Genomic DNA, 13,808 nt, shown 5'->3' with positions numbered 1-13,808 from the left:
GTAACACAAACACTTAGAATTGTATTTTTTAAAAAATATTTTACTAATAGGCTTTTGAAATTGTAGTTACAAAAGACACTAAATGTATTATTGTTTAAAAATTGTAAAATTGTTTAAAAAACCCAAATGTTTATGTACCAACTAAAGACTCTAATTCTAAAGGAATAGTAAAAAAAAAAAAAAAAAAAAAAAAAAAACTCTGCTTGCACAGAGACAGCAGGTTTGTTTTGACTCATGTGTATGCTCTTTCTGGATTTTGGTAGCTGACAATGAATATGAACATCATATATTTGAATTATATACGTCACATTAAATAAAATAATTTTTTGTCTGTGCTGTATTTAATCTTTGTTTTGTAATTTCCTACATGTACAAATAACCTTGAAAATATGCAGAACATGATAAAAATATAATGGTTTAAGCCATGGCCTCAGCATGAGTGTGTTACGTGGCTGAAAAAAAAAAACATTTGCAAAACTGCAAATGCACTTCTTTCTGGAATGGAATTATTTGGATGGGCCTCGTGTCAGTCATTTTACAGACACTTCCCAATGCCCCTTCACTCTGCCCCCATTACAGCTTGCTGAGAGAGAAAAGAAACATGACTGAAGCCTGTAAGCTCCCAGTGCAGCCAGATAATTCTCATGTTAGCAAAAATCATGCTGGAAAAATAAGCTTAACAATAAATGCAATAACACCAGAATAAACACTGGAAGCGCTTTTCCAAGATGGAGTATTTTTATTACTGATGAAATAATGAAGCTGGACATAAAATTAGCAATGTTGCTCCTGCACAGGTCTGTAAATGCAACCTGTATAAAGCTTTGAACTGTTTCTGTGGCCATCTTTACATAACCAATCCAGTAGATATGGTTTTATCACTTAGAGAGTCCGATAAGGAGATGCTTTGGTTTAACCACCTTAAACATATGTAATGATAGATAAGTATGTAGCTATGATAACGATCTTAATAGTAATAGTTTCACTGAAAATTGCCGATAACTTGTGTGCAGTAAAATGAAATGATTTTCCTCCTCAGGATATTTGATGTTGAACTTAAAACCTCTGCTTCAGTCTCACTATTAGAGAATGTGTCTTACTGTCGAGCAGGTCATGTGACTCTCAGAGAGATGATCTTACCTCAGTGTCTCCAGTTTACAGTGAGGATTCTCCAGTACAGCAGAGAGACACTTCACTCCTGAGTCTCTAAGTTCATTTATAGACAGATCCAATTCTCTCAAGTGTGAGGGGTTTGATCTCAGAGCTGAAGTCAGTGCAGCACAGCCTTCATCTGACACACCACAATAAGACAACCTGCAGAGAGACAATAACACACTCTTCACTCTTTCTGTGTTTCGTGGTAAGGATGCATCTTAATGAACAATAATGAAAAATTTAATGAAGGATTGTTTCTGTGATAACAAATTCATAGTTATCAGAGATCTAATGAACTAGTTATGAATACTTCTTTGTTGACTCTGCTCCACAAACATTGAAACATTGGATTCACAGGTTATAGGTAAATTTATTAGACATATCAGCAACTGCAACAATGTAAATAGACAGTAAGAGACAGTATTTATAATTTGTGGATGTTAGTGTAAGCATAATCAAATTCATAGAAATTACATTTGTTTGGAAGATAGAACAAGACTGAAAACAGTAAGAAAGAAAACATTTTGCTTAAAAAAAATAAGAATAATAAAAATAATAAGTGCCTCTAAAAGTCCTTTAATATCAATACCAAATATCTTGTCTGTAAATGTATTGTGTTGTACAATAAATAAAAACTGGGTTACCTACTTTGAACAAAAGAAGATAAACTAGATGTTCTTTTAGGGTGTACTGATTCAAGATACAAGATTCAAGATCTTTGTCATATGTACTCTGCTACAATGAAATTCTTTTTTTTTTTCTCACGAGAAAGACGGGGTAGAAGGGCATCAAACAATAAATTACAAAGACAATAAAAATACAAAAAATATACAGTAAGGAACAAGGCAGGAAAAATAATAAAAATAAACAATATACATTACCAAAAGTCAATGTATGAATAAGAGAACTCGTATGCAATAAGAACAGTTAATAATAAAAAGTTTTCACAGTATAGTGAAGCAGAGCAAGGGAGATCTGTCCCTGTGATTTTCTGGGCCAGCCTAATCACCCTCTGTAGTGACCTTCTGTCATGTGCTATACTGTTGGCAAACCACACAGCAATGCAGCAGGTTAACACACTCTCCACAGTGCATCTGTAAAAGTTATGGAGTATTTGTGGTGACACGCCGAACTTCCTCAATCTCCTAAGGAAGTACATTCTTTGGTTGGAATTTGAGTGTTTATTAACAACATATTTAAAAAATCATGAAATATAACAAAGACCAACTTTTACATAAGAGCTTTTCTCAGTTGTGCTTACACTGCAGCCTGGTATCACCTCACTCTCTCCTGGTCAGGAAATGTAATGTTGGACTCTTCCATATCTATCCCCTCTATCCATTTCTATTTGAGTGCCGGCTCATTCCAGCTGCTTCCGGTGGCTAATGTGTGAAAGTTCAGGGCAAACTCGGCCACGCTTAGGTCCCCCTGCTTGAGGCAGAGAAGTCTCTCACCTATCTCTTTGCCCTCGGGAGAAAAAGCCGGAAAAGCTGAAGGAATTGTTCGTAGGATGCTGTGTGCTCACACCCTTAGGACCAAACAGCCGTAGCCCACGCAAGCACCTTGTCGAGCAACAGGGCAACAAATTGTGTGATCTTTGTTCACTTGGGGATTCCTTCTTGACCCGAGAAGTAGAATGAAAACTGGAGCATGAAGTCCTTGCATCCTCCGGGATCACCTGCATATTTCTAGGGCCATGCAATGAGCAAAGAAGCAGATAGGGAAGTTGCCACCAGGGCAGGTAGTGGAGCTGGTGCGGAGGCATGGAGTTGTGCTAGCTGTGTGCTAAGCATGGCTATCTGCTGCTGTTGCTCTCCGATAATGCGGCCATGTGCTGCCAACACCTGATGTCACTCCATATCACCTGCTGCATCCATGTGTGGGAGAAGTATGGACAGGCAGCAGATATGGACTCAAATTCAGGTACACAACAGCTTTATTCAAAAAGCTTCCAACAAGATCCAAAACATGAGGCAGAGACAAAGTCATAGAACATGCAATGGTCAGACGATGTGTAAACAACATAGACAGGGCAAGGCAAAAATCAGAACTGAGAAAACCAGAACTATGATCAAAAACCAGAGAGACTGTGACTAGAATACAGTAGATGGTAATGACTGGTATAGAAACACAAAGCATATACTTCACAGTTGGTAAGTGGAAACAAGAGTCCTTATAGTGTACATGTACGTGTGTGTGTGTGTGTGTGTGTGTGTGATTGAGTTCAGGTGACTGATCAGTAATCAGGTGAGAGGGATTTGTGATGGGAATTGGAGTCCTTGACGGCCATGTTTGTAGGCCGTATTGTGTAGTTGGACACCGACTCCGGAACTGACATGACAAAGAGCAATACTGTATCACTGAATTCACCAGAGGCATAGCACAGTCATGGCATATATACCAACTAAGTAGGGTCAATTATTATGCCACTGGATAGCCTTTCTATATCTAATAACGTGCCATTAGGGTTGCTCTGGTTGACACCTGCCACCTTTGAAATAAGCCCTGCAGCCCAGCTGCATCATCAACCCTGACCACAAATCTCTAAGAGATCTGTTACACCTGTACAATTATAAATTTATTTTATTAATTTTGGTACACGAAAAGTGGTATCTGTCTGATTTAGGAAGAACTGCATGTGTACTGCAAATGAATAAATTCTTAGTGAATAATGAACAGGGTAGATTACTTGTTATATTCTAAACAATTTTACATAATACTATAGAACTATGTAATCCTAGTCATGAATTATAGGAGAACAATAAACATAAATTCTATTTGTGTTCGACAAGGTTCCACTGAGGATTTGTTTTTAAAAGAACATACAGCTTCATTAAAAAAAACTAAAAAGCCAAGATATTTTCTTTTATTTACTGAGGCAAAGTAGCTGTAGGTGTAATATTACTTACCTATATAAATACGAAGGTTATTGGAAATATGCTACAGAGATTTACATGTGTGTGTGTGATTAGATAACACTCACAATACATTTTGCAGTAAAATTAAATGATTTTATTCCTCAGGATATTTAATGCTGAACCTAAAACCTCTGCTTGAATCTCACTATTAGAGAGTGTGACTTACTGTCGAGCAGGTCATGTGACTCTCAGAGATGATCTTACCTCAGTATCTCCAGTTTACAGTGAGGATTCTCCAGTATAGCAGAGAGACACTTCACTCCTGAGTCTTTGAGTTTATTCTCAGACAGATCAAGTTCTCTCAGGTGCGAGGGGTTTGATCTCAGAGCTGAAGTCAGAGCAGCACAGCCTTCATCTGAGACACCACAATCACACAACCTGCAGAGAGACAATGACACACTCTTCACTCTCTCAGTTCAGGACACACAGATCAGTTCAGCAGTATGAAACATGAATTATACAAATAATGAAATAAACAAAGTAAGAGTAACATAAAGAACATTTATTGTATTGTAAGGATTGTGTGTATCTTTCTTTTCTTTATGAGGACCAAATATCTCCATAAAAACCTATACGAGCCACATTTCTTTTTAATTACTGAGGTTCTTCGCCATATGAGAAACACCCCAGGCATCCACGGGCTTCACCCCCTTCAAACTTCTCTTTGGAAGAAGGCCTCGAGGGCTGTTGATTGTGGCCAAAGAGATATGGGAGGAGCAGCCAACGCCATTTGTTGAATACATCCAGGAGCAGACTGACCGTGTGGCACCCATTGTCAAACAACACACGGAGGAATCCCAGGCAGAACAGCAGTGGATCTACAAACAGCCAGCCCAGCCCCGACAGTTCCAGTCAGGTGACTGAGTGCTCCTCCTGCTCCTGAGAGCCAACTGTATGTTCCTGGCTCGCTGGCAAGGCCCATACACAAACCTTGAATGGGGGCCCTGGTGAACTACTGCCTGCAACAACTCTTTAAACATGCAGACACTCAGACATATCACATCAACCTGCTAAAAAAATGTGTCGAGCCTGCCCCAGTGCTGTCCGCCTTTGCCAGTTTCTCCTCAGATCCCCCAGAGCATGCCTTGGTTCAGAAGGGAGAGGACCTCACCCCCTCACAGTGACGAGAGCTAGTGGACCAGTTTGCTGACATCGTCTCCGCGACAATGGGGATGATGCTATGGGACAGCATCATTGAGGAGTCCACCAGCACTTGGTCCAGCCCCGTCATGGTGGTCCCGAAACCCGATGGGAGTCTCAGACTTTGCAATATCTTCTGGAAGCTAAACCAGGTCTCAGACTTCGACAGCTATCCCCTCTCCCATGGGGACAACCTGGTGGAGCAGCTGGGGAGAGCTTGGTTCATCTCCACCCTCGACCTCACCAAAGGCTACTGACAGGTAGCCCTAGCCCCGGATCACAAGCCAAGAAAGGTGTTCAGCACCTCCAGTGGCCACTGGCACTGCTGGGTTTTCCCCTTCAGGCTTCATGGAGCACCCGTGATGTTCCAGTGGCTGGTGGACATCATCCTATGACCCCACCAACAGGTTGCTGCTGTGTACCTAGACGATGTCATCATTCACACTACCACCTGGTCAGACCACCTACACCATCTTAGGGAGGTCGTGAGGGAGCTCTGGAAGGCTTGGCTGGCATCTCTTCACCCTCTCCAAGAAGCCAGTAGAGTATAAAAAGGTGTGGCAGATGCAGCAAGGTGAGCCAGTTTGGTCTACATGTCCAGGGAAGTGGTAGCTCCGTGGTTAAGATGTTGGACTTCTGATCGGTTGAGAGTTCAAATCCCAGCACCACCAAGCTGCCACTACTGGGCTCTTGAGCAAGGCCCTTAACTCTCAACTGCTCAGTTGTATAAGTGAGATAATTGTAAGTCGCTCTGGATAAGGGCGTCTGCCAAATGCCATAAACGTTAATGTAAATGTCCATGTTGATCCATTTCTCTCCCTCTCATGCAGAGACCAACGACAGCGCCGAAGACCACGCTCCCTACCAGCGACATGCCGAGAGACTACGACCATGGGAACCCCGGGGTCTCACATCGACGCCACTGACCCCTGCTAGCCGCACCCCTTGATGGGACAACCACAACACCTCACGCATCCACTCTCACCCTGCACCTTTCCACAGTACCCCACTTGAACTTGCTTTTTTCCACTACCCCACTACTGTGTGTCTGTGTTCAGCCTGCTGCAGCCTCAAGTTGCTACAGTGTGTGCATGTGTATGTGTATAAATTATGTAACACAGTAAACCAAAATTTGTTTTAGTTTAAAAACCACACATTTCTGCACAGTAAACTGCTAAACATAAAAAGCTCCATTCAATTCCAGTTCCACAACAAGCAAAGATCAATAGCATCAAATACATTTTACATGGTGTGGAAGCAGAGGTGTGGCCAAGCACAGGTTTATCAATGGAGGGCTGAGCTGGAGAAGCTGAGTGGTAAGGAATGCACACCTGCGGCGATTTCTGTTAATGAGTCCATTTGTCTTTCAGTAATGAGGATAAAGAGGAGAGAGACAAGCATCTTGAGAGAGAGGAACCGGCACCGAGCCGTGTCTGTGTGTGTGCTTGTGTGTGTGAAAATAAAAAGCACTGAAAGCGAAAGTAAAGAATAAAGCGACTTTTGAGTGTTCAGGCCTATCTCCAGCTTCCTCATTCCCTCCCTGAACTTGGGAACTGATACACTTGTGTCAAAACCCAGGATCATTGAGGAAGACGCTGTTATGGAATCCTCACTGCTGGCTGAGATCATCATGTCTCTCTCCAACCTCCAACAGACCCAGCATCAGGCCATCCTCCAGCTGCGCCGGGATCAGGAACAGCGCATCCAGGACCTGTTCGACGCTCAGGCAGTGGAACGGCAGGTGCCCCAGGGCCTGGTCCAGCAGGCAGGTATTCCAGCCACGGCCCCGGCGGCTGCCATGGCCACGCATCACGTTGCCCTCACCAAGCCTTTTTTGGAGCTGTATGAGCAAAGATGTGATCAACCTTGTGGTGCTGGAGCAGTTCGTTGCCTGACTTCCGGAAGGGACAGGAAGGAAGCTCATGAATATCCGGGGAAGTTCATGAATATCCACTGGTGCCCATCATCCTTAAATTTCGGGGGCAAAAACACATAGTGGAGGCAGCACTGATCCTGGGAACCAATTGGCCAGGGTTTAAGATGTTAGTGAAAGAAATGTTTGTGGGTGGGTCCTGCAATAATGAGAGACAGTGTGGAATGTGAGCAGCATTGGCTGGGGAGGCGGTGCTGGGCCCAATGATGTCAGCTCCACATCAGGGGGACACAGATAGAGGGGAGGGCCCCACTCATCCCCTCTTGATGGGAATTCCCCTTGGGAATTTTCCCTTGGAGCAGTCACATGACGAGAACCTCAGGCACGCCTTTGACCAAGTGAGAGTAATCGATGGTCAGGAAATTCAGCCTAATGTTGTGCTCTCCCACCCCTATTTTTCAATTATTAAGGATAGGTTATATCGAGTGACGTAGGACACTCAAACCAGAGAGGAAACGACCCAATTGTTGGTCCCAAAGAGCCAACGGGCTCATTATAATCCCATGGCTGGGCATTTAGGGCAGGACAAAACACTAAACCATCTAATGGCTTGTTTTTATTGACAGGGCATTCGCAGCGATGTTTGCAGGTGGTGTGCGGCATGTTGCGAATGTCAGCTGGGAAATCCACCGGCCACCCCAAAAGTGCCCCCCTTACCATTGATCGAGGTCCCCTTTGAAAGAATTGGTATGGACCTCGTCGGATCATTAGAATGGACTGCATTGAGGGCATTGCTTTGTGTGCTTAGTGGGCTACGCAACGTGATACCCGGAAGCGGTGCCTCTCTGCAGAGTCTCTGCACTTAATGTTGTGGAGGCACTCTTCCGTATCATCTCCCAAGTCAGGAGCCTGAAAGAGTCCCTGACTGATCAGGGTACATCTTCCATGTCACAAACACTATGCGAGCTTTACTAATTGCTGGGGATTAAATCAATTCACACCAGTGTGTAGCATCTGCAGACGGATGGGCTGGTCGAATGGTTTAATCAAACGCTTGAAAACATGATTTGGAAGTTTGTTCATGACGATGCATGGAATTGGGAATAGTGGTTAGAGCCCCTGTTATTTGCAGTACGAGTTTTCCCCGTTCGAATTATTATACGGGCACAAGCCTCATGGCGTGCTCCATGTCATTCAGGAAAATTGGGTGGAGGGACCTTCTAACAGTAAAAACAAAATCCAATACTTTCTTGACTTAGAGCAAAACTCCACACCTTAAGCCACATAATGCAGAAGAATTTGCTACAGGTGCAAAAACATCAATCCTGGCTGTATAACAGGGGTACTCGGCTACGGGAGTTCCCCCCCCGGGAGATAAAGTGCTTGTTTTGCTGCCCACGTTGAGTTGTAAATTACTCTGCAAGTGGCAAGGACCTTTTGGGGTCACAAGGCGAGTTGGGGATGTTGACTATAAGGTAAGGTGAATGGATGGAGACAGGGCGCAGCAGGTTTACCACCATAACATCCTCAAACCATGGAGGGAGGCAGTTTCCATGGCTTTGGCAACGGTCATTCCAGAGAGGGAGGAGCTGGGACCAGAGGTAAATATAAAAACAGCTGCTCAATCCACCCTGGTCTTATGGAGACCACCTCTCACCGTCCCAAGTAAAGGATGTTGCCAAATTGCAAGCAGACAGCGTGTTCTTACCTCTCCCTGGTCGCACTGATCTCATAGAGCTCCACATGGAGACAACCCCAGGGGTGGTACTTCGCAGCTGCCCCATCCTCTGCCCGAACACAAAAAAACATGGTTCGGGATGAACTCAAGGCTATGCTCAACATAGGGGTAATCGAGGAGTCCCCCAGTGACTGGGGCAGCAGGGTAGTTTTGGTCCCTAAAAATGACAAGATGGTCTGTTTTGTGTGGACTTTAGAAAAGTCAACGTGGTGTCTAAATTTGATGCATACCCAATGCCTCACGTTGACAAACTGCTCGATCGATTAGGCGCAGCTCGCTTTTATTTGACAGTGGGTTTGACAAAGGGATATTGGCAGATCCCCTTGTCTCCAATATCTTGTGAAAAAAGAGCCTTTTGCATTCCGTTTGGGTTGCACCAATTCGTGACCCTTCCTTTTGGGTTGTTCGGGGCACCCACAATGTTCCAGCGACTCATGGACAGAATCCTCCATCCACACGCTGCTTATGCCGCTGCCTATTTAGATGACATTATTATGTACAGTAATGATTGGCAGCAGCACATGCAGCACCTGAGGGCTGTTCTGTGATCACTGAGACAGGTGAGGCTCACAACAAACCCAGAGAAGTGTGCAGTTGGACGGGTGGAAGTATGGTATCTGGGCTTCCACTTGGGCCATGGGCAGGTGTGTCCCCAAATTGATAAGACAGCAGCGATTGGGGCCTGCCCAAGACCAAAAAGGAGGCGAGAAAATTTTCTGGGGCTGGATGGCTATTATTGTAGTTTTATGCCTAATTATTCAGATGTCACCAGCCCGCTGACTGATTTCACTAAAAAGGGGGCGCCAGATCCAGTCCAGTGGACAGAGCCATGCGAGTAGGCTTTCACTCAGGTAAAAGCCATATTCTGTGGTGGACCACTGTTACATTCCCTGACTTTTCTCTCCCTTTCATTTTACAGAGTGACATATCAGACAGGGGTTTGGGGGCCATGTTGTCCAAGATGGTGGAGGGGGAGGAACACCTTGTGCTGCACTCCATGTGAGAGACTAAGTACTATAGAAAGCACCATAGAAAAAGAGTGTCTGGTCATCAAATGGGTGGTCCTCACCCTCCGGTACTATCTGCTGGGAAGGGCCTTCACCCTCTGTTTGGACGACCCCCTGTTCCAGTGGCTCCACCGGATGAAGGATGCCAACCCGTGGATCACTCATTGGTATGTGGCACTTCGGCCATTTAAGTTCAAGGTAATCTGGGGGGATGAAACAAAGTCAATATTTTTTTGTGCAGTTTTACAAGGAAATGAGCTGTAAGTGTTACTGAGCATTTTGCAGAAGCAGCCACAGTTCTTCTGGAGACTTTGACTGTCGACTCACTTCTTATTTCTGCAGCGAAACCCAGCAGCCTTCATTATGTTTTTTATCTGAAAAGTGTCTCTTATGTAATCTGCTGCTTTCTTTACTGACATACAAACATTTTTCTGTAACATTTCATTTTGTGCTGGAAAACTAATGTTTGGAATGTAAAATGTTTTTGTACTGAATCAATAATGTAGAAGTCAGAAAATAAAAATCTATAACAAAGTTCGTACTAGAAAAATAAGGTGCCTAAGACATTTGCACAGTACTGTATATGTACGCACACACACGTCAATCTAAATAGCCCCTTTTCGAGTTGTCCCAAGCCTGCCTCCTGTCTTCTGATTTCCGGTAAGACCGGGAAGGGTTGTGACGGCTACCTACGAGACTGCAGAGTACCAGCACTAAGTTTTGGTGGAGGAGGGGTAATGGTCTGGGGCTGTTTTTCAGGGTTTGGGTCCCTTAGTTGTGAAGAGAAATCTTAATGCTATACCATACAAAGATATTTTAGACAGTTGTATGATTCCAGAATCATGCCAATAGTTTAGGCACAGCATGACATTGCCCTGTGCACAAAGCAAGTCCATAAAGACATGGTTTGCAAGGCTGGCGTGGAAGACCTTGAGAGGCCTGCACAGAGCCTTTCTTCCAAGACATCAATGATGAGCTTTATTAATGTTCTTGAGGCTGAATGGGCACAAATCTCCACAACCGTTTTCCATCTTGTAAAAAGCATTCCCAGAAGAGTGAAGGTGTCACGGTCTGGCCAGATCCCGTATACCTCCCTGTGTTTCCCCTTCCTTGTGTTTCCAGTGTTTTCTCTCCTTCTCCCTTCTGTTTATGTTTGTGTGCATGTGTGTGTGCGTGTGTGTGTGTGCGTCTGGGAGTAGCACTCCAGTTCGTGCCTCGCCTGATTACAGATTGATCTCACTTGGTTCTCATCTACTCACCCATTCTGCATCTTTTATAAGCCCTGGTTCTTCAGCCACTCATCGCCAGATTGTTCCAGCCTCAGTGCGCAACCCCCCCCCCCCCCCCCCCCCCCCCCCCCCCACCACCACCACCACCACCACCACCACCACTCATTGTTGACCAGCTCTGCTCATAGCTCCCATGCCGCTGACCGGAGTCCAAGCCAACATGCAAGCTTGCTCACACTCAGCTTTGCCCCACAACTGTGCATGGAACCTAGACTGACACTGATTTCCAGGTTCCTTTCCACACACAGTCACCGTCCACAAGTTGTTAATAAAACCCTCTTAACCTACTTCCTTTGTCTGAGTTCTGCCTCTGGGTTTTCTCCTTATGGTGTCTGTGACAGAAGGCTGTTACAGAAAATTCAACTAATATTGTGATCAGATAAATAGGAATCAGACTAATCAGCATACAGTGAAATGAAATGATTTTCCTCCTCAGGATATTTAATGCTGAACCTAAAACCTCTACTTCACTCTCACTATTAGAGAATGTGTCTTACTTAAGAGCAGGTCATGTGACACTCAGAGAGATGATCTTACCTCAGTGTCTCCAGTTTACAGTGAGGATTCTCCAGTACAGCCGAGAGACACTTCGCTCCTAAGTCTCTGACTTTATTCTTACACAGATTCAGTTCTCTCAGGTGTGAATGGTTTGATCTCAGAGCTGAAGTCAGAGCAGCACAGCCTTCATCTGAGACATCACAATCGCACAACCTGCAGAGAGACAATAACACACTCTTCACTCTCTCAGTTCAGGACACACAGATCAGTTCAGTAGGAATTTTTTCAAAGAGTTACTGCAGTCTTTAGTTTTTTATAGTTGACAAATTTTAGTCATGAATTATCTGACAGCCATAAAAAAAACAGTACAGTACAACAGTAGCTTCTTTCCTCTGGCAATTTCTGTTATTAACCAGGTTGGCTAGGCAGTATTCGGTGATCAATACGATGCTGACTTGCCTGTAACAAGCAATCTTGCACTAAATGTTTTTATGAATATTTGTATTCCTGGTTCCTGCACTATTATTATTATAATAATAATAATAATTATTATTATCTAGAACACCGGTATGTGAGGGTGTGGAGAAAGACTCAGGACAATGCTTTTCAACACACTTTCCAAAAATTCTACAAAACAGGACAACAACAGAAAACGGGTCCGTCCTGGACTCATAGCTTTCGCGCCGTTAAGTTTAAGTTGTTTAAGGCATGAGTATGTGTGTGTGCATGTCTCGTGTAGGCACCTTATTGTTATTCTACCTCTTCTTCTACTTCTTCTTCTGACTAGGATGTTTATGGCAGACCCGTCTGATAAAAAGTTGTGCAATTTGGCACACTGATTGGGGAGGGTCTAAGGAACATTCTGATCAAATTTGGGCCAAGTGCTGCTAGCACTCTAGTGCCACCATCGAGTGATCTAATTCCCTGGAGTATGCTGAAGTGAACACACACCAATATCTGAAAATCAAGTGTACTTCCTGTCGATCATCTTGGATTTTGGTTTTTTTTTCGCTACTCTTTCTAAAAATTATGTCCAATCAACACCAAATTTGGCACATGTCATATTTAGACCAACCTGGTCAAAAGTTATCAAAGAATGTTGATATTCCAAATGGTTTGCCTGTAATGGGCCAACAAATCTGACAGTGAGGCTGCCAAACAGGAAGTGAGGCTGTATCTCAGCACTGACCTTGCATACTAACACAAATTTTGGTAGGCATCTTCAGGAACATGCCCTAAGGCTTTACAACAAATATTGTGACAGTGTCACCTACTGGTCAAAAGTAACAATAACATGCCAAAAATGCTTACATCTAACTGCCATTTTTGCTACTCCTCCTCCAAATTTTGTCCAATCTTCACCAAATTTGACTCACATCATATTGAGACCTGTCTAAACTTGCACAAATCGGGAAAAAAGCCCAGACTGATAAGAAAAAACATAAATACCTAAGTTGTTTTTAAATTGCAAGAAGAAAAAATTTTTCACAATCATGACCACAGGTCAAAGTAGCAACAGACAAGACCACAGGTCACAGCAGTAGTGGCAGTTGCAGCAGCAATGCTGCAGCCCATTTGTTCATCTAGACCTTTCCTCCTACAGTCAGAGAATTCCACAACTGTCCGTGGTCAAAACATACACATCATGAGTGAAACTACAAATCACTCACATTTTATTGTTTATTAATATTGCCATTACTATATATCATTGCTATTATTTGTTATATATCACAATTACTTCACTCTGTTTAATGCACCCTGAACTACATCTAGCTGCTATTTATACCTCCACTGTAATGCAAATTACAACTGCGCCTACCATTTCCGCTTAAAATGTAATATTGTATATTAGGCACAATATTTGTATATTTGTATATTAGTTGCAATATTAGTATATTACATATTTGTATATATTTGTATGTACAGGTGTTGCCCTGTTAGACTGATTGTTTAAACAATTAATAGCTCTGAATGTCTACTCTTGGTTTGAGCCCTGGGTTTCACCTGTGAAGACTGCATTTGTTGTTAAAAAAGATAAACCAGCATAAGACCAGAGAGTTGTCTATGGGAGCCATTTTGAAGATGAGAAAAGAGGGAAAATCTCTCAGTGCCATTGCAAAAGCATTGGGCATAGCCAATACAAAAATTTGGAATGTCCTGAAAAAGAAAGAAACCACTGGTGTACTAACA

At 43.4% G+C, this 13,808-nt stretch overlaps 1 protein-coding gene across 1 annotated transcript in view; it reads right to left on the bottom strand.

Annotated features, from left to right (window-relative positions):
• Nucleotides 1–13,808, bottom strand: part of LOC113546241 (NACHT, LRR and PYD domains-containing protein 12-like) — a 123,974-nt gene that overhangs the window by 43,077 nt on the left and 67,089 nt on the right. The window contains exons 18-20 of the mRNA XM_053228546.1: nucleotides 11,658–11,831; nucleotides 4,278–4,451; nucleotides 1,141–1,314 (exon numbers count right to left, since the gene is read on the bottom strand). Of these exons, the coding sequence (XP_053084521.1) occupies nucleotides 1,141–1,314; nucleotides 4,278–4,451; nucleotides 11,658–11,831 (522 nt within the window). The remainder of the gene's footprint in view (nucleotides 1–1,140; nucleotides 1,315–4,277; nucleotides 4,452–11,657; nucleotides 11,832–13,808) is intronic.

This window comes from Pangasianodon hypophthalmus, chromosome 23 (genome assembly GCF_027358585.1).
Source record: "Pangasianodon hypophthalmus isolate fPanHyp1 chromosome 23, fPanHyp1.pri, whole genome shotgun sequence".
NCBI classification, from domain to species: Eukaryota; Metazoa; Chordata; class Actinopteri; order Siluriformes; family Pangasiidae; genus Pangasianodon; species Pangasianodon hypophthalmus.
Note: the sequence above shows the minus strand (reverse complement) of the source record. Positions and strands in the feature narration are given on the sequence as shown.